This window comes from Bos mutus, chromosome 8 (assembly GCF_027580195.1).
Source record: "Bos mutus isolate GX-2022 chromosome 8, NWIPB_WYAK_1.1, whole genome shotgun sequence".
NCBI lineage: Eukaryota > Metazoa > Chordata > Mammalia > Artiodactyla > Bovidae > Bos > Bos mutus.
Window position 1 is genome coordinate 61,367,118 of NC_091624.1, and position 18,756 is coordinate 61,385,873.

At 39.4% G+C, this 18,756-nt stretch overlaps 1 protein-coding gene across 3 annotated transcripts in view; it reads left to right on the forward strand.

Moving 5' to 3' along the window:
- The window catches only part of TRPM6 (transient receptor potential cation channel subfamily M member 6), a 165,591-nt gene that overhangs the window by 134,831 nt on the left and 12,004 nt on the right, over positions 1-18,756 (forward strand). For all 3 annotated transcript variants that reach the window (XM_070375764.1, XM_070375762.1, XM_070375763.1), the window contains exons 28-36: positions 2,130-2,250; positions 4,341-4,432; positions 6,017-6,075; positions 7,608-7,633; positions 9,135-9,185; positions 10,648-10,713; positions 12,792-13,078; positions 13,469-13,551; positions 14,301-14,506. In XM_070375764.1, the coding sequence (XP_070231865.1) occupies positions 2,130-2,250; positions 4,341-4,432; positions 6,017-6,075; positions 7,608-7,633; positions 9,135-9,185; positions 10,648-10,713; positions 12,792-13,078; positions 13,469-13,551; positions 14,301-14,506 (991 nt within the window). The remainder of the gene's footprint in view (positions 1-2,129; positions 2,251-4,340; positions 4,433-6,016; positions 6,076-7,607; positions 7,634-9,134; positions 9,186-10,647; positions 10,714-12,791; positions 13,079-13,468; positions 13,552-14,300; positions 14,507-18,756) is intronic.

An 18,756-nucleotide genomic window follows, 5' to 3' on the forward strand; every position in this document is an offset into this window, starting at 1 on the left:
CTGATTTGCAACAATTCATTTATCAACTCATATGTTGAAGGACTTTTGTGTTATTTTCAGTTTTTGGCTATTCCACTTAAGCTGCTAAGAACATTTGTGTACAAGTCTTTGTGTGGACATATGTTTTCATTTCTCTTTGGTAACTAGGAGTAGAATAGTAAAGTCATATGGTAAGTATTTGTTTAATTTTAGAAGAAACTTACATTGCCACCAGTTTATGAGTAGCGGTTTATGAGCGTTCCAGTGGTCCAAGTCCTTGCCAGTCCTTAGTAGGCTCAGTCTTTTTGATTTTAGCATATTAGTGAGTGGACAGTGGTATCTCACAGTGGTTTCATGTGCCTTTCCATAGTGACTCGTGCAGAATCACCTTTTGAAGGAGACTTAACGTCCATAAAGAATGTGCTTCCTTCAGGGAACATGCGATGAGTTGCTGGGATCCCATAAAATATGAGTTTAGAATTATGTTCTAATTATGTTCTAAAATGGCCAGAGTTAAAATAAGAACTATTAACTGAGCTCAAGCACTAATAACTTGCTTTTGTTTGTTATCTTGTAGTTTGTCGATTTATCTCATTTCTTCTCTGCCCCTGTGAAGCACATGAGGCAGCCGTTATTGTTAGCTCTCTGTTATTTTAATGATGTAGGGAATGGAGCTCATAGACATGAAGTGATTTGCTCAGTTCATGTAGTTTCTGAGTGACAGGGATAGAATTCTAACCAGTTCTTTCAGACCCTTATGTTTTTGTTGTTTTGCTTTATACCAGTGGTTCTTAAACTGCGGTCTCCCATCAGCATTACCTGAAAACTTAAGAGATTCAAATTTGCCCTCTCCTCAGACCTACTAAGGGCTTCCCAGGTGGCACTAGTGGTAAAGAACCCACCTGCCAATTGCAGGAAACATATGAGACGCAGGTAGGATCCCTGAGTTGGGAGGATCCCCTGGAGGAGGGCATGGCAACTCCAGAATTCTTGCTTGGAAAATCCCATAGACAGTGGAGCCTGGCGGGCTACAGTCCATGGGGTTACAAAGAGTCGTAAACGACTGAAGGGACTTACCGCACACACAGACCTACTGAATCACACACAGTTCCTGAGGATGGGACCCAGAAATCTGTGGGTTTAACACAGTCCTGGGTGTTTCTGATACACACTCAAGTTTGAGAAACCCTGCTCCCCACCCTGGTTCTCAGTCATGACTGCAAATAGGAAAGTCACATGGATGCTTGTGTCCTGCCAGCACGAGTGATGGAAGTTTAACACTTCCCAGGTGATTTTAATGTGCAGCCAATATTAACAACCGCTGTTCTTCAACATCGGAGAAGGCAATGGCACCCCACTCCAGTACTCTTGCCTGGAAACTCCCATGGACGGAGGAGCCTGGAAGGCTGCGGTCCATGGGGCTGCTGAGGGTCGGACACGACTGAGTGACTTCACTTTCACTTTTCACTTTCATGCATTGGAGAAGGAAATGGCAACCCACTCCAGTGTTCTTGCCTGGAGAATCCCAGGGACAGGGGAGCCTGGTGGGCTGCCGTCTATGGGGTCACACAGAGTCGGACACGACTGAAGTGACTTAGCAGTAGCAGCAGCAGTTCTTCAACATGCGGTTGTTGTTCTGTTGCTCAGTTGTATCCAACTCTTTGCAACTCCATGGACTGCAGCACACCAGACTTCACTCAGTTCTCAGTTCAGTCTCTCAGTTGTGTCTGACTCTTTGCGACCCCATGAACCGCAGCACGCCAGGCCTCCCTGTCCATCACCAATTCCCAGAGTTCACCCAAACCCATGTCCATCGAGTCGATGACGCCATCCAACCATCTCATCCTCTGTCATCCCCTTTTCCTCCTGCCCTCAATCTTTCCCAACATCGTCTTTTCCAGTGAGTCAGCTCTTCACATCAGGTGGCCAAAGTATTGGAGTTTCAGCTTCAACGTCAGTCCTTCCAATGAACACCCAGGACTGAGTTCCTTTAGGATGGACTGGGATGGACTTTAGGATGGACAGCACACCAGACTTCACTGTCCTTCACCATCTCCCAGAGTTTGCTCAAACTCATGTCAGTGATAACTGTGATTTGGAATCTATTCAGATTAACGTCACTCTGTTCCAACGAATGTGTTTCTTTCTAGGTCATAACAGTCAACACCTGCTCTCAAAGTGACCAGTTGAACCCAGAGCCTGGAGAAAAGATCTCAGAAGCACACAAGGGCAGCAAGAACTGGATTCCAGTGTCCAAATTTAATCAGATAAGTATGTAACAGTCTGCATTCTTGAGTTACCCAAACCCTGGTAATTTCCTCAGGGTATGGTCTTTAGACCAGTTGGGGGTACCTGCTGTTCTTAAGTGGAGGTGAGAGAATGAGAAGGGGCCACACTTTCTTAGATAAATAGCTCTTTTCTGCTTTTAGTTTTTATGAAAGAGATTCAATTTGCATTTGTTTAATAGGATAATTGTCAGAATTCAGAAAAGAAAAATTAAAATCAATTAAAATGTAGATAGTCTCCTATTCAGAGCTGTTGAATCTGCATCAAGGAGTATTCATTTAGTCTGACTTATGGGGTGAGTTGTCTAATGTTATAAATTAATCTTTAAAGTTCAGGCGACGTTGATATGGGCCCTTACACAGAATTCAGCGGATTGAGTTGTAGTTGGTCATTTACAACTGCTCCCATATAGTGTTTATTCCATCGGCAAGATTCCCTTAAACTTAATAGTAATGATGTTTGTAGAGGATAGAAGACAGATGAGTGAGCTAGGAATGAAGACTGTGAGCTAAGCGTAGACTGTGAAATAAGCCTGGACAGATGCGTTGAGGACATATTAGGAAGAGAATAGGTAGCAATGAACTGAACATTGAACCTCTTCCATTTGATACTAAGAGACCCTTACTAATTTTTAAACAGAACGGACTATGTGGTTAGCAAGTCATAAATATTTAAAATTATTTGAAGTACTAAATTTAAGGTACATGTATTAGTTTTAGATATACAACATAATGATTTGATGTATGTCTGTGTTGCAAAATTAGTAGCACAGTAAGTTAATGTCCATCACCACCTATAGTTAACAATTATTTTTTCTTGTGATGAGAACTTTTAAGATCTATTATCTTAGCCACTATATAGTATTGTTAAACTATAACCACCATGCTGTATATTACCTCCCCAGGTATTTATTTATCTTATAGCTGGAGTTTGTACATTTTGACCATCTTCTCTTATTTCAAAAAAATTCAAACTGAGAAAGATGGGAGTGGCAGGAGGGTTCTGGCAAAGAATCTCATTTAAATGTGATGATCAGGAAGAAAGAGAAGACCTAGAGAATTAGGCTAATTCCAGGTGTTTGGCTAATCTGAAGACTTCAGGAGGCCTAGTGTCTTGATCCACATTCTGGGTTGAGAACTTTGTTTTTTTAAAAACTTGTCTGAGTTAAGAATTGAAAAAGAATTAAAAAACATTTTTGAGAGTGCCCTGTCAGGTAGCTCCTTCTAAACACAAAAGGTAAAGTTTTGAGGAAATTAATTATGAAAGGAAAAGCATAGTTTTAGATTTTCATAGAGGTATTTTATTTTAATTGTAGTACTGTACTCTCATTGAGATCATATTTATCATAATTTTATTATGTTATGAGAAGTATCATATATACAATTTTGTGATTTTTTTCAGTAGCTTTTTTTGCATTACCAGCACCAAATAGTAGGAAAAAATAACAACTACTTTTAGCCAGGGACTTTTAATAAGTATTTTTCTCAGAATTTATCCAACCAAATATTTATTAAACTATTATTGATTACCTACTATATGCCAGTGACTCTGTAAATACCAGGTATAAAAAATATTAACAATAATGATCCTTGTTAAGTTTTTTAAAGAAAAGGCTAAAAATTAAAACTATTTGCTGGCATTCTTTTCTTTCTTTTGTCTCAGTTTGATTTTGTCTTCTTTTTTAAATAGCCTACAGTAATGCTATTAAGGAAGAATTACTAACAATTTGGATCTCAAATTTCATGTATTTTGAATAAAGCATGGATGACAAGGTTCAGGGGAAAGTGAAAATTACTAAAGGTATTTTATAGGAAGATAGGGTATGGATAATTCTTTGATAGAGAAGTATTAATTGTAAACATAAGGGTAACTATGGAAGAATAGAAATGGGGTAAATAGCTTTCAACCGCTTGAGTAAAAAAGACAAAAGAATCTTGGTAAAATTTGCTTAACAGAGAAAAGAAAAGTATATTCCAATTTAGATAAATGCAGTGTTGAGATCTTTTATTTGTAACTGTAATTCACATATAACACATTTTCATGTATTCTCTAATTTTTTCCTTCCTTTTAACAAGGTCTAGAATCTTACATATATCAGAAAATGAAAACGAAAGGAGCTGAACGACATCCTGTACAAGTCAGTGATTATGGAAGGCAGTCTCAAGAGGTGAAAGCATTTTATTTGAAATTTTAAAAGCTCAGTTTTCACCCCCTCTCCTCCCACTTTATTATTTCTTTGTTGTTCTCTTTTTTTGCTATTTATCCATCCAATAACTTATCCTGAGCATTTTAGCATAAATGAGAAAAAGTTTAGGAATTTTTGACACTGTTTTCAAATATATAAAAGTTGCCACATGGAAGAAAAATACCTCTAATATACTTTTCAGAGGTAGAGCTAAAAAACAACATATACAAACTACTGGGAGACAGGTTTCAGCCTGATTTGAGAAGGAATTTTTACCTTTTGCAGCTTTCTGGGGATGGAATGGTTTATCTCACAGTAGTTAATGTCTCACTCAGTGTGGTTAGTTAAACAGGCCAAGCCAACTTCTTTGTAGATGTGTTGGAGGGGATTGGACATTTCAGAGTAAAGGACCTTTAGTGTTTCTTCAATACTGATTTTTCAGTCTGTTTTTCTTTCTGTCTGCAAATATGTGCTTGTTTTATTGCCACCCACCATGGGGGAAGCATGATCTAATTAGACTAGCCACCACCTAATCCCCCCCACCCAATATAATTTTGACCTTTGTTTGAATATTACCTCTGTGACCTTGGAAAGTGTGTACAAATCACCTATGTGGACATATACTACAACCTCAGATGTTCTTATAGGAAGGTAATCTGTGAAACAGAATACTACTTGAAGGTAGTCAGGGAACCTGTCTGCCCTGTCAAATCCTGGCTCTTCCACTTCCTAGGTTTCAAAGTTATACATATCAATTAACCTTATGAGCTTCATTAGCTTCATCTCTAAAATGGGGTTAATGCCATCCTTACCAGTTTAATAGTGGATAACAAAAATAACAGTAGTGAAAATGCCTGTAATAATGCTTGGAGTGGCTCCCCTGGTGGTTCAGACGGTAAAGAATCCACCTGCAACGCAGGGTTCGATTCCTAGGCTGGGAAGATTCCCAGGAGAAGGGAATGACTACCCATTCCAGTATTCTTGACTGGAGAATTCCATGGACAGAGGAACCTGGCGGGCTCCAGTCCATGGGGTGGTAAAGAGTCTGACATGACTGAGCAGCTGAGTATGCACGCACACAGTGCTGGGAGTATACTGGATTTTAAGAAATAATTTGAATCTAAAGAGAAATAGAATGAGATATCTCAAAGGTAACATTCTGAATAATAATTAACTGAAATAATGATCTGGTGATTGGGTATAACAGTGTAATGATCAATGTTTCCTGTCAACTTTGACTTCATGCCTTCTTTCACATCCTTAACAGATGTTATATGTTCACTCTCAATTTTGTAAAAACCGTTATATATTACAGTTTCTCTTTGATGTTCCCATAAAATTCTTTCTGTTAAAGCTGGTCACCGCATTGAATTACTCATATATTGTGCTAACATTATTCATCTTTCCAGCTTGAGTTTTGATACTTAATAAAAGAAATATTGAGCTAGAGGAAGGGAAAAGAAAACAACCATATCCTCCAAGGAGTGTGTTTTGCAAATGTGTTGTTGGAAGCTTGAGGTGGGAGAAAGTTGGGTGAGCATGTAATGATCTTTCGCTTTTCCTCAGGATCTTAGCAAAAGCTCTTTGTGGGATTCCAGGAGCACCACAGTCAATAGGAAGTCTCAGTGAGTATTTCTGAATGTCTGTCTTTAAGCATCTTTGGCTTCTGTTCTTTTTTTAACTGGACTGGGAACCAAGGTTTAATTGGGTCAGAAAAGGAGAAAAAAGAGAAGTATGTCCAACAACAATATTTTTCTTTTGTTAGAAAGAATGACGATTATTTATTCTCCTAGCTTTCCTGTTTTTGGCAACAAGATCTCACCTTAGTGCCTTTTAAGAATATAATGAAACATGTGCTATTGCATCAAATTAACCATTTTGTCTTTTTTAGTGTCAAAAAAGCACACATGAAATAATAAGTATCATATCTTTTCTGATGTGAAATTTGCATTAAAAATTAAGTATAAGTCTGTCTTGACTGAAAAAAAGACTTAGAGTGAAGACTAGATAGTTCTTTCCCTTAGTATTTTTTTCCCCAAATGTTTCTGTTTAGTTTCTAAGATGGATCTTTCTGGTTTCTCCTTAACGTCCTAAGTGTTCATCAAAACAGTAACAATTTGAGAAGGTGTGAGACAGGAGGACAGGGCTAGAGAGAGCAGATAGAGAACTCACATTTTTGTAGACTTGAGACTCCTGGATTTTTATTACTCGGAGAATATTTGAACACCAACCAGGCAGATTATTCTATTTTGTTTGTAGGTTTTATGGACCTTTCCAGTTACATCATCAAATTGACTATTCTTACAGCTAAAGGAGCAGAATTCAAAAGCATCTGTACTCTACAAAGGGGCCATTGATGTCAGGCAGGTGGAATATGATGGTCAGTTGGCAGTCAGCTGTGTTTGAGATGGCCTTTTCTCTGAAGCTCCCATCAAGGTCTCTCTGTGCAAGCCTGCCTCTAGAATTAATGTGCACATGTCTTTCTTCTCCCAAAGGTTCAGTAGTTTGTGCTCATGCAGAGTGGTGGGTTATTGCAGCATGAAATTAAACAATAATTGTAATTGTACTTTCTTCCCCAAGGACCTTACGTTCTGGAGATATTCTTTGAATGCACTTATTTTGACTTGCCCATGGCCACTTGTGCACTTGAGCAGGGCACGTAACCATTTAAAGAGAGCTAATTTCAGCCTTGAACATTTAGGGATCACGTGGGCTAATGAAACTGATTTGTAGGCTTGTCCAGAGACATTCATAGACTCATTTGTAGGCATCTACTTTGCATAGTTCAGGAACCCTTTAGTTTAATTGATCAAGAAGAATACAAATACAGTTAAATCTTATATATGTTGTGTGATCACACAGCTAATTAAAAACAAAAACCAACAACTGCTTTTCAGTTAGCTTAGGGCATACACAGTAAATGACTTACGTGCATATCTGGTGCTCGTTTTCTATGAAAATAATTGTAGGGCTGTAAACTGTTTCTCTAAAAGTAGGGGTCAGATGTAACTGATACTCTTCCTTTAAAGTAGTATATACACATGTGTATACATATATGCTTATAGACTCTGTATTATTTAGTGTTTCGTGCACTTTTTCTATCTTTGATCATTGAAAAATTTAAGCATTATCTAAACAACTTTAATTTTTCAAACAGGTTGAGAAGTTCAAATGGAGTTAACAGTAAGTTTTTATATTTTTTCATATTATTATTGGTGAGGTTTACACTCCTGCTGAGATTTTTAGTTCTTGAAATCCTGTTTGTGGTTTTGTCTACTATACAGAGTAGCAAATGCAGTAGAAAAGGAGAAAGTTTTTGAATGTCTTTCCCCAGATAAATCAGGACTGATATCTGGTTTAAAATTTTTTGGAGTAACCAATTTTCAACCATGATTTTCCAGTGAGTAAGAGTATACTCACTCAGCTCATTTAGACTGCTTGACAACTCCTACTGTGATGTTTTAACACATTGCCCAGTAAGAACTCATGAGATTGTATGTAGATCTTTCTTTTGTGGCTTCAGTGGGACTCTGTGCCCCAAGTGGCTAAGTAGGACCAAGCCTGCTTTGGTGAGACACCTCCCTCACCGAAACCACTCTCTATAGCCACTTTCAGATTTACCCCTTTCTGTCTTCTTGACCCCTTGAACAGATCAGAAACCTTCCTCTTCTGTGGTCTTGCTCCATCTCAATTTCTTGTATTTTCAGTACATCCTTTGCAGTTGATTCCTTCTCCACCTACAAAAAATTTGTCGTGTACAAAAGAAAAAAATAATCCTTTTCTTGATTTTACCTGGCTTTCAGACTGCCACTCCCGTTCCTTACCTCCAAATTAACTGAAACAGTGTTATTCCAGAAAGGAACAGTCTTTTCTGATGATCTTAACCTTTTACCCAGCACCCCCAAAGGGAGGGAGTTTTGCTCCTTTGCTTATGCAGCAGCAAAAAGCCAGAGACATCTGTGAAATTGGGCTCATTACGCTGCTTATTCTACAAAGTATAAAGCCGTTACCACCATGAGACCAAAGTTCTCCACTTTAATTCTGACTTTATGAAATGGCAAAACTGTTGGAAAGGATTTCTCTTGAGCCTTGTAATTTAAGACATGAGCAGATAGAAGAGAACCAGTTGAACTCGCAAGAAGTATTCCCAACACGCAGTCCTTCTGTAACCACACAAATCCCTTGCTGTCACCTTCCCTTCCACCTCCTTTGTTTCTGATATATACCTCTTAATATGTTTTCATCATTTTGTTGTCATTCTTAAGTCAGTGAAGTAGTCTGCTAATAACTTGATATTAATAACGTCTTTATGTGGGCACTGCATCTTGGCAGGGAGCTCAGAGAATTGTGCTTCTGGGATGTCGTGAAATGTGATGGGCAGCTGCGTGCCTTCTGCAACCCAGAGGTGTAATTGGTTCAGAGGAAATACATCTTTGAGGCTAATATTACCTGTCTTTCTTCAATTCCCTATATAAATATATTTGGAGATATTGCATTGATGATTGGAAGCTGTCAGGATACCATGCACGATAATGTGGTTAAAGGATATTAGACAATCTTTTTCGAAAACCGAGAAGCCGTTCTGATTAACCTGTTCAATAATAACTTTGAAGGCAATATATTCATAAGTATGTATTTATCTCCAGCCAAGTAATTAAAATGTCAATCTTCTCTGTAATTTCAGAAATCTCAGACTCCTTAAAAAGCCCTCAAGAGCCTCACCATCATTATTCAGGTAGGATGCATGTACACATGGATGTATCAATGGAACTAGATGTGTGTGAGACTGCATTTGGAAACAAAAGCATTAATGAATTTGTGGTGTTGATATGGCTCCAACTTGAAAAGTTGTTTACTCTGATGAGAACATATTCAGGTTTATTGGGAAAGCAAGTTGTTAGGATTTAAGAAATTTTGAATTTAAAAAAAAAATGTTTGTATTGGTAAGTTCCAAATTGTAAAAGGGAAAGATGACCTTGAGATCTGAAAATTCCTTACAAGGTCAAAACCAGAGATCTTTGTGTTTTGGGCTGGAGAGGGGACAGGCCTGGGGCTGGTTCTCTAAGGCAGGGTTTTGTACCCTTACTGGGCCCTCAGTGAACAGAACCACTGAATGAATGCCAGCCCCACAGGGGGTGTTCAACAAAGACACCTTAAGGGATGTTATTAAACAAGACGTCAAGGGTCTTGACTCTCTTAAGCAACATCGTTTCACAGTGATTCAGTAGTCTTTCTTTCAAAGTGGGAATAATTGTACTTGCCCTTCCTGAGGAGCAATCTGCCAAAGGGCTAGTTGAGAATAAAGGAAACCCTTTGAAATGCAAAGTAATGTAACAACCAACTGGACTCATGCCATTGGGTGGTCTTTTGGGTATCATTGCTTTCAGCATTGGATTAGATACTACACGAGTGAACTTTTTATACACTCTTAAAGCTGAGTACAAGAGTACAAGTGTATTGGTGTGATAATTACCATTATTATTATATCAAGGTCATGGGTTCAGGGTTCGGCAATAGGCTACCTTATCCTGAATTTTCCTCTGTAGTGAATAGTGTTTCAGTGGATTTCAGACTCCACATTCCAGGCTCTCATAACTGGGTGTTTCAGCTCAGCAGTAATCTGTTATTTTGACTCCAGCTGTCAGCTGAAGAAAGTCTCTGGTGAGGAACACTGTAACTGACATTGATTCTGATCTGTTAGGATACAACTCTTAACAGGAAAATTCAGATCACTTGCTTCTAATTAAAATTAGTCTTCAGCTCTCTCCGGGAAAAGAAAATGAACTCTGAAAAATCAACAGTAGATGTCCCCACAGCCCACTGTGCACTAGTTTGATCTGGAAAAGAAAAACCAGAGAATGAAGACCACAGATTAAAATGCTCTTTAAAAGCAAGTTCCACATATGTATGGATTAGTGTGGTATTTGCTATTCAGGAGGGTGTAGGTGACAACCCTAGCTCAGGATTTACTAGATAATCTTATATAATCTGTTACTAAAACTGGGATATCCTTCCTGTTTAAAGCATAGTTTATTTTAAATACTGTATTATAGATACTGTTTTTGATAAGGGAACAACTAAAGGGTCTTCAAAATAAAATGTTGTAGCATTATATGAGTATATTGATGTGGGAAGTCTTTCTATAAATTCAGTCTACTGATGCGTACTTAAAATAGTAAATCTGCTTTTGTTTGCAGCCATTGAAAGGAACAATTTAATGAGGCTTTCTCAGACCATACCGTTTACACCAATCCAACTGTTTGGTGAGTGCCGTTTCTACCTTCTTGAGGTTGTGCCAGGGCAAAGGCAGAACATCTGAGTGAATCATAGGAGAAAACATTTTGCATAATTTTAGTTGAAGATATTCTTTTACCCATGGTTGCAGTTTAGCAATATTAATTTCCTAAAATGGAAACTCTTATTAACTGCCTGGCTGGTATCTAGGCTCAAAACCTAATATACTATGGGGACAGGACTATAATGAGCAGCAGTTGGGGGAAAAAGCAATACTGTTGCACCGGGCATTCACTGATTTAAGGCTGGAAAAAGTAGAATAGAAAAGAACCAACCAGTCATTCGTAATAAACAGAGGAGAAAGCATTCAATGTCAATACAGAAGAAGCTAACAGACATCTAAAGAGAAATGCTTGGTATATTGCTTTTAATTTGTTTGTTTTGTTTCATGTAAACTAATTGCTCTTAGCTCAGAGAACAAACGTGATTTTTAAAGGCTGGAGTAGTAGAGAAAAACAAACTTATGGTAGCCGTGCTGCTGCTGCTGCTAAGTCACTTCAGTCGTGTCCGACTCTGTGCGACCCCAGAGACGGCAGCCCACCCGTCTCTGGGGTTCTCCAGGCAAGAACACTGGAGTGGGTTGCCATTTCCTTCTCCAATGCATGAAAGTGAAAAGTGAAAGTGAAGTCGCTCAGTCGTGTCCGACTCTTACGGACCCCATGGACTGCAGCCTACCAGGCTCCTCCGTCCATGGGATTTTCCAGGCAGGAGTACTGGAGTTGGGTGCCATGTTAGCCATGGCTACTGGCATTTCTCTGTCCTGCCACTTGACAACATAACAAGGGTCCCTGCACTGTCCTTGATCTTGATTTTCTCGCATCCTTCACATAAGGACAGATCAGGTGGCTTCTGATTGTTGATGATTTCTCCTTCCACTTGTCTCCACAACTGGTTGTATAACTCACTAGCTTTGTTCTAAATCCTCTAGGTATTTAGAACTCTAAAGAGATCTCTAGTGCCATTTATCTGGGCACCAAGAATAAATATTCAAAAGCATGTTACTAAGCATTACCTAGACATGTTCTTTGGTAAGCAATTAAATGCAAGAGTGAGCAAATAGATTCTTTTCTTTGTAAAGTGTTTTATACAATATTTCATAAGAAAAGCCAGTACAGTGTTTTATAATAAAAGCCATTTGAAACTGAGGTGTAAGGAGAACACAGGCCAGACAGAAGTTTTCTGTAGTATGTTACCTCTGTCAGGAAGCGTTGCACACTATATTAGGTGGAGTCTAGGCCCCATAAGAATGGCTCCCTGTTCAACAGCCTAAAATTGGAAGCTGCAGAGCAGTTAGAGAACACGTGGGTGTAAAATCTTTAAAGTGGGATTGGGTTTGTAACTGCGAGTCTGCTTCACTTTAGCCGTGTATTTAATCTTTATAACCACCTAATGAAGTGACTCTTTTAATAACACTTCCATTTTACTGATGAGCAAAGTGAGGCTTTACATAACTTGTCCAAAGGCACAAAGAAAGGAGGGAAAGGTTCTGGGGTATGACTTTGCTTCTAACTTTAACCCATCTCAGTGGGGTAATATCACCCCCAAGGGAGCAAAAACATCTTTTTATTTTCGTGTGTAAAGCACAGATACACACACACTCAGAGTTTATAAACAGATATACAGTATATCCTTGGTATTAAAATGTCAGGGAAGGGACAGTTAGGAAAAAAAAAAAAACAAACAGTCTAAAACAACTCCTAAGGGGGATGATAATAAACACGGGGTTTGAACTGTCTCTTTAAGAGTAATGTCTTTAACAAAAGAAGCATAGCCTTGATTCTCTGATTTTATTTTCATCTAGCTATAATCTATAATAAGAACAACTTAATTCTTATGTGACACCTAACACCTGGTTCATTTTTCCTCTCCCTCTTTACTGGACTCTGACACAGCCAGATGTCTGTACCTGACCCTGAACAGATGCAATTCCCATTACCCTCCGATCCTTTGGGAAACTGAATCGATTCTTCTGAGTTGATATTTAGGAGGCCGTTCATGTCATAGACATGAGTCTCATTGAACCCCTCCCCTGCATTTCTCTTTGCAGCAGGAGAAGAAGTAACAGTCTACAGGCTGGAGGAGAGTTCTCCCTTGAATCTGGATAAAAGCATGTCTTCTTGGTCCCAGCGGGGGAGATCTGCTATGATCCAGGTGTTGTCCCAAGAGGAGATGGATGGTGGCCTTCGCAAAGCCATGAGAGTCATTAGCACCTGGTCTGAGGATGACATCCTCAAGCCAGGGCAGGTTTTCATTGTGAAGTCCTTTCTTCCTGAGGTTGTGCAGACATGGCACGAAATCTTCCAGGAGAGTACTGTGCTTCATCTTTGCCTTAGGGTGAGTCAGAGACCCAGAGCCCAGATGGACAGGTCGAAGAAAGGGAATCTGGCTCTGTCCTGGTTGAAGGCCATTACTTCAACCCAAGAGATCTTGAAATTGGGGCTTCCCTGATAGCTCAGTTGGTAAAGAATCTGCCTGCAATGCAGAAAACCCTGGTTCGATTCCTCAGTTGGGAATATCCTCTGGAGAAGGGAAAAAGCTACCCACTCCAATATTTGGAGGTGGTGGTATTTTATTATTTTTAGCTTTTACTTTTGGAGTGGGTAGTGATGGAAGCTGAGTAAGGCTAAAAATCACACCTGGGAGTCTTCTAGTAATTCTGTGATCATTCATTAGTAGGCATGTGGTAGTAAACCAATATTTTTGTCAATGCTCCTTATTTTGCAGGAAATTCAACAACAAAGAGCTGCTCAAAAACTGATCTATACCTTCAACCAAGTAAAACCACAAACCATTCCCTACACTCCAAGGTGAGGAAATATTGGCACGTGGCACTTCATCTTAAGTAGGGATTTCTGTCAATTTCGTTGTTCCACTGTCGGTCACAAGAAATACCAGACTCATGGGGAAGTTCCCCATGACCTTAATTTTGTTTTCTTCTTTAGATCATCCTTGGAGACAGTAAAAAGAGAAGTAGACATCCCAGGGATGTTTGGCTTAAATCACTGAATTTATGTGAGTGGAAAAGAGCAGATCAAGCAGAGGCCATAACTAACCTCTCGATTACGAAAGCAGGCAGATCTTGGGTGTTGTTAACTAATATCCAGAAACATTATGGCAGGAAAACACTTCTATTGTAAGCATAGTTTCCTCTCCTAGTTATCTTGTAAAAATTAGGAACTTTAAAGGAATGAACTCTTATACTTTCACCTGAGTGTTTCCATGCACTTGGATTCATTTAGCAACACAGATCATAGTTCAGTGCTGAGGACTTACAGTAAAGTTTTATTGTTCCATTTACAAGGAACTTCATACAGCAAGGCAAGGAAAGTTGAATCCAGTACTCATGAGAGTTCCTCGAAGAGCAGGGAGGTGGGTGAGCGTGGGGAAAGCTCCAAATCTTTGCATCGCATTTTTTTCAATAGAAAGGCAGGGGCACGCGCGCTGCGGCTACTCAGTCAGGCTAGGACATCTCCTCTGTTGTTCTCTGTTCAGTAATATATAACTCCTACCTTTGCTGCCTGGTGGGAAAACCGTGACCTCTTTTCCCTCCTCATAGGTTCCTAGAAGTTTTCTTAATTTACTGCCATTCAGCCCAGCAGTGGTTGACCATTGAGAAGTATATGACGGGGGAGTTCCGGAAGTACAACAACAACAACGGTGATGAAATTGCCCCCAGCAACACCTTGGAGGAGCTGATGTTGGCTTTCTCTCACTGGACCTATGAGTATACTCGGGGAGAGCTGCTGGTTTTAGATTTGCAAGGTGATTGATAGCTGAGGATTTGATAGAATAAGCATGAGGCAAAGTTCAGGAAACACAGACCAAGGATTGCTTTCTCCTTGTCATTGTCACCTACATTTGCCCCTAGCTCTTTCTTAAAGTCACAGTTAAGATCTGTCAGTGGGGACATTCCTTGGCAGTACGTACTTTTTTTTTTTTTAATTTGAAAACAGAAGATGGTATCAGTTTTCTGAATTTATTTACTGTTTGTGGAACTGTCCTAAGTGGGTAGAATCAGGCAGGTATCCTGAGAGATCATGTGAGAACCAGGATAGGTCATGTATGGAGTTGCTCTGTCTAGCTTTGATATGTGGTAGGGCCATTTATGTCAGAGACATTGTACAGTGATGATCAGGAGCAGATGATATAGGCAGATGATTATTGGCCTAGAACATAAAGTTATCAAAAATGTTAATCTAAACAGGAGAATGATTTTTGTACCAGATTTCTAGTTTTCTGGCTTTTCTTTGGACTTAAGTGCACAATAACACTTAGGCATGCATTAATATGTGTAGGAAAGTTGCAATTCTGGTCACTTTTCATGATTTTGAGCTCCGTACTTCAGCAGTTTATAATTTAGCTTGCTCTCTTTGCTGTGTACCTTGATACAGCAAAGTACAGACTCGGTCTGAAAGTACAGACTCGGTCTGGGAGAGGCAACGCAGTGCACTGTTATTTAATGGAAGGCTTTGATCAGTGCATCTCTCTACCAGCAACACCTCACATGTGACTTATAATCCTGCGGCACGAAACAAAGTATCTCTAGTAGGCTTTCCTTGAGGGACAGAAGGAGATATGTATTAAGGTCAAAGTTTAGTCCCCGGGCTCGCTGACTGGGGCTTTGGTTTCAAATAAGGGATTTAGCCCAGGAACTTTCATAGAAGTTATCTCATTTAATCCCAGAAGCAGCACCTCGAGGTAGATATTACGGGGAATTTATGTCCTGAAAGTTTAAATAACTTGCCCAAGGTTGCACAGTTACCTAAGAGGGAGCCAGGACGCAGGCTTAAGCTGGTTTGATCATCCATGCTCTTTCTTTGTCACTGTTCCTTTATTTCTTTGTAAGTTTCAGATCCATAAGAATATTACCATGTTCTGATTCCTTTTATTTATTAATTAAAAAAAAAATCTGGTCTCTTCCTTGTCCTCTCTGACTTTTCCATTTCTCCAGACCTGGGATTCTATGCCGAAACCAGGCTTGAAGGCTGGAGACAGATGAGATGAGCAAGCAATCCTGGGGCATCGTGAGCAATGTCCGCTGAGACTGCAAACCCATTTTGATTGAAATTTGTGCCATGTGCTCAAGGATGTGTCTGTGTATATATATATATATATACACACATATATATATACACACACACACACACACATATATGTGTCATTTGGACTTATGTGTCATTTGAAAAGTGTATATATATACACATATATACATACATATATACATATATATATATATATACACTTTTCAAATGACACATGAGTCCTTCTGTCCTTTCATATCTGTGCTGCTCACAAGGTTGAGTTATATTTCTAACCCTCAAACACAATATTTTAAGAAGCAATATAAACAAAGTTAAAACAGTCAAGATGATTCCGTTTTAAGCCAGCAAGTACATGATCCATGTAAACCCAGCACACTGATGCCCTAGGCATCTGCTTTTGTAGCTCATGTTGGGGAAAGGTTGATTGTTTTCATCTGTACTTGAGTGTCTGTGCTTTGAGGTTTGGGTGGAGATGTTTAAAAAGTAAAAAACAAACCAAAAAACAACCAAAGAAAAACTTTAAGGAATTAATGATGACTCTTCAGTGTGTTTTGTATTCCACTTGAATAGGTTTTTGTTTAATGATGTTTATGTTTGGGGATTTTTATGTCTCTTAGTAATCCAAAGTGACATTAAACAGAACAAATACTGCGTTGATAGTCTTGGGGGGAAAAAGGAATTAACTTTATTTTTTCGCTGGGCAATTATGTGAACTGCAGAAATAGGCCACTCCAAATAAACTATGTCAAAACACTGACCTTCAAAGAAGGGAAGAATGGACATCATAGAATGAGCATGAAGAAATTGAGATACTTATTGGAGTGTTTTGCCAATTGTTTAGCCCTGAATTTATGGAAGAATGTGAATCCTATAATAGTAATTATAAGCAGTTATAATACTACTGCTACTACTAGCTAACATTTCCTAGTTATTTTGTGTCAAGTACTTGGCTAAAGGCTTATGTGCATTAATATATTTAACTCAAACCAGGTTGGAAAGGAAAAATGGGAGAATAGAATGTAGTCTTAAAATATGATAACAAGTTTTCAGTTCAGTTATGTTTTATATTTAATTGCATAGTATTTCTAGTCTTTGGAGAGACAATGTGTGTTGTCTGGGTGGCAGGGAGTGGAGACTGAAAGGCCAGTCAGCTGCAGTTAGGAGAAGTTCTGAAGTCATGGTGCTGGGGGCTCCACCCCCAGCTAATTCATGGTGGAGCCATGAATTAGCTGCGTGACGAGAGGGCGACCACTTTGAGTTCCACTTCCTCATTTGTAATTGGGATAAATCATGTTATGCACTTAATTCACAGGGTTGTTCAGGGGCCGAAATGAGGCAAGTTCCCGACACACTAAATGTAGCTGTTGTTCTCAGGGTTAATCTCTGGGTGGCTTGTTAACATGGCAGTTACTCTGTTGTGGGCAGTCTCCTCTTAGCTGTGTAGTCCTGGTGGTAACTTAAAGGACATCCCAGCTTCGGGCTTTGTAGAATGAAGCCCTGATCAGCTTGCTGTGGCTCCCTCTTGCTTTGAGGGAAAGAAGGAATGAGGAATACTCTGCCCATTTATTCATTCGGTTTCTTCTGTTCTTCTCTTTATTTTATTCCAGAGAGTGCCAGTCATAACTCAGCCTCCACATCAGGCCAGGAAGCTGAATTTAGGGAGAGGCTAGACTAATTTCTTTTTTTTTTTTCTTTTTGTTATAATTAAATTTATTTATTTTTAGTTGAAGGATAATTGCTCTACAATATAGTGTTGGTTTCTGCCAAACATCAACATGAAACGGCCATAGGTTCATCTATGGAGGCTTGACTAATTTCTGATCACTTGTAGTGATACTGTACTATTCCAGTCTCATTCTCTTTAAAAACCCTACATGTGAGAGCCTGAATCATCATTATTACATGTGAAATCTAATATTTTATTCCCAGCAATAGGAATGAAAAACAATTGTATTTGAAATTACAGTGGTCTGTGGCGTTTTTTTTTCGTTTTTTGTTTTTTTTTTTGTTAAGGCTTGACACAAAGAACTTTTGGGGCTATTAATTTTTTATTCAACAAAGCAGTTTTCAGTATAAGTCAGCCTTAGCAGCAGCATCATCATGGTACAATTCTGCTGCTACCAGGGAAGTAACTTCTTTCCGTAGATATGGAAATTCACTGATGTATCCCAAAGCGCTTGGGATCAGAATGTAAGTCTCTGAGTTTCTCATAAGGCCGTGCTGTGTGTTGCCTGTACATCGGCATATACTCTGTTAATGCCAGTAAAGAGATACCACTGGAATTTTTAGATGTTAAAATGTCTTATTTTCTTTCACATTTTCTAGATATCTAGGTGTGTGGGTGGGCTTCCCTGGTAGCTCAGACAGTAAAGAATCTGCCTGCCATGCAGGAGACCTGGGTTTGATCCCTGGGTTGGGAAGATCCCCTGGAGGAGGGAATGGCAACCCTCTCTAGTATTCTTGACTGGAGAATCCCATGGATATAGGAGCTTGGCAGGCTGCAGTCCATGGGGTCCCACAGAGGTGGACATGACTGATCGACTGACACACACACACAGGTGTGTGGATAGGATAAGCACCTGTGTTAGAGTTTGCCTATTGAGTGACTCCTGTGTAGCTGGGAGAGGCCGGGGTGGGCGTGAGGGTACAGCATAGTTGGTTCTCTGAACTGTTTTCTGTTTTTCACTCACTGCAATCCCCCTTCTGCCATTCACGGGTCTTGATAGATGTGTTTAGCAGTTAAGCTTTGAGCTGTCAGATTGGGTTTAGGGATGTAGAGGTTTGTGGATACTCTTCACCCTCAGTCTTAGAGGAGGTTCTGTTCATTAGGAAACATTAGATCATTAGAGCCTGGTTTTATCAGTGGTAAGAAAACAGAACTTTACTTCACAAGAGCTTTTGATAGAATTGTTGTTTAGTTGCTCAGTTGTGTCTGACTCCTTTTGCAACCCCATGGACTGTAGCCCGCCA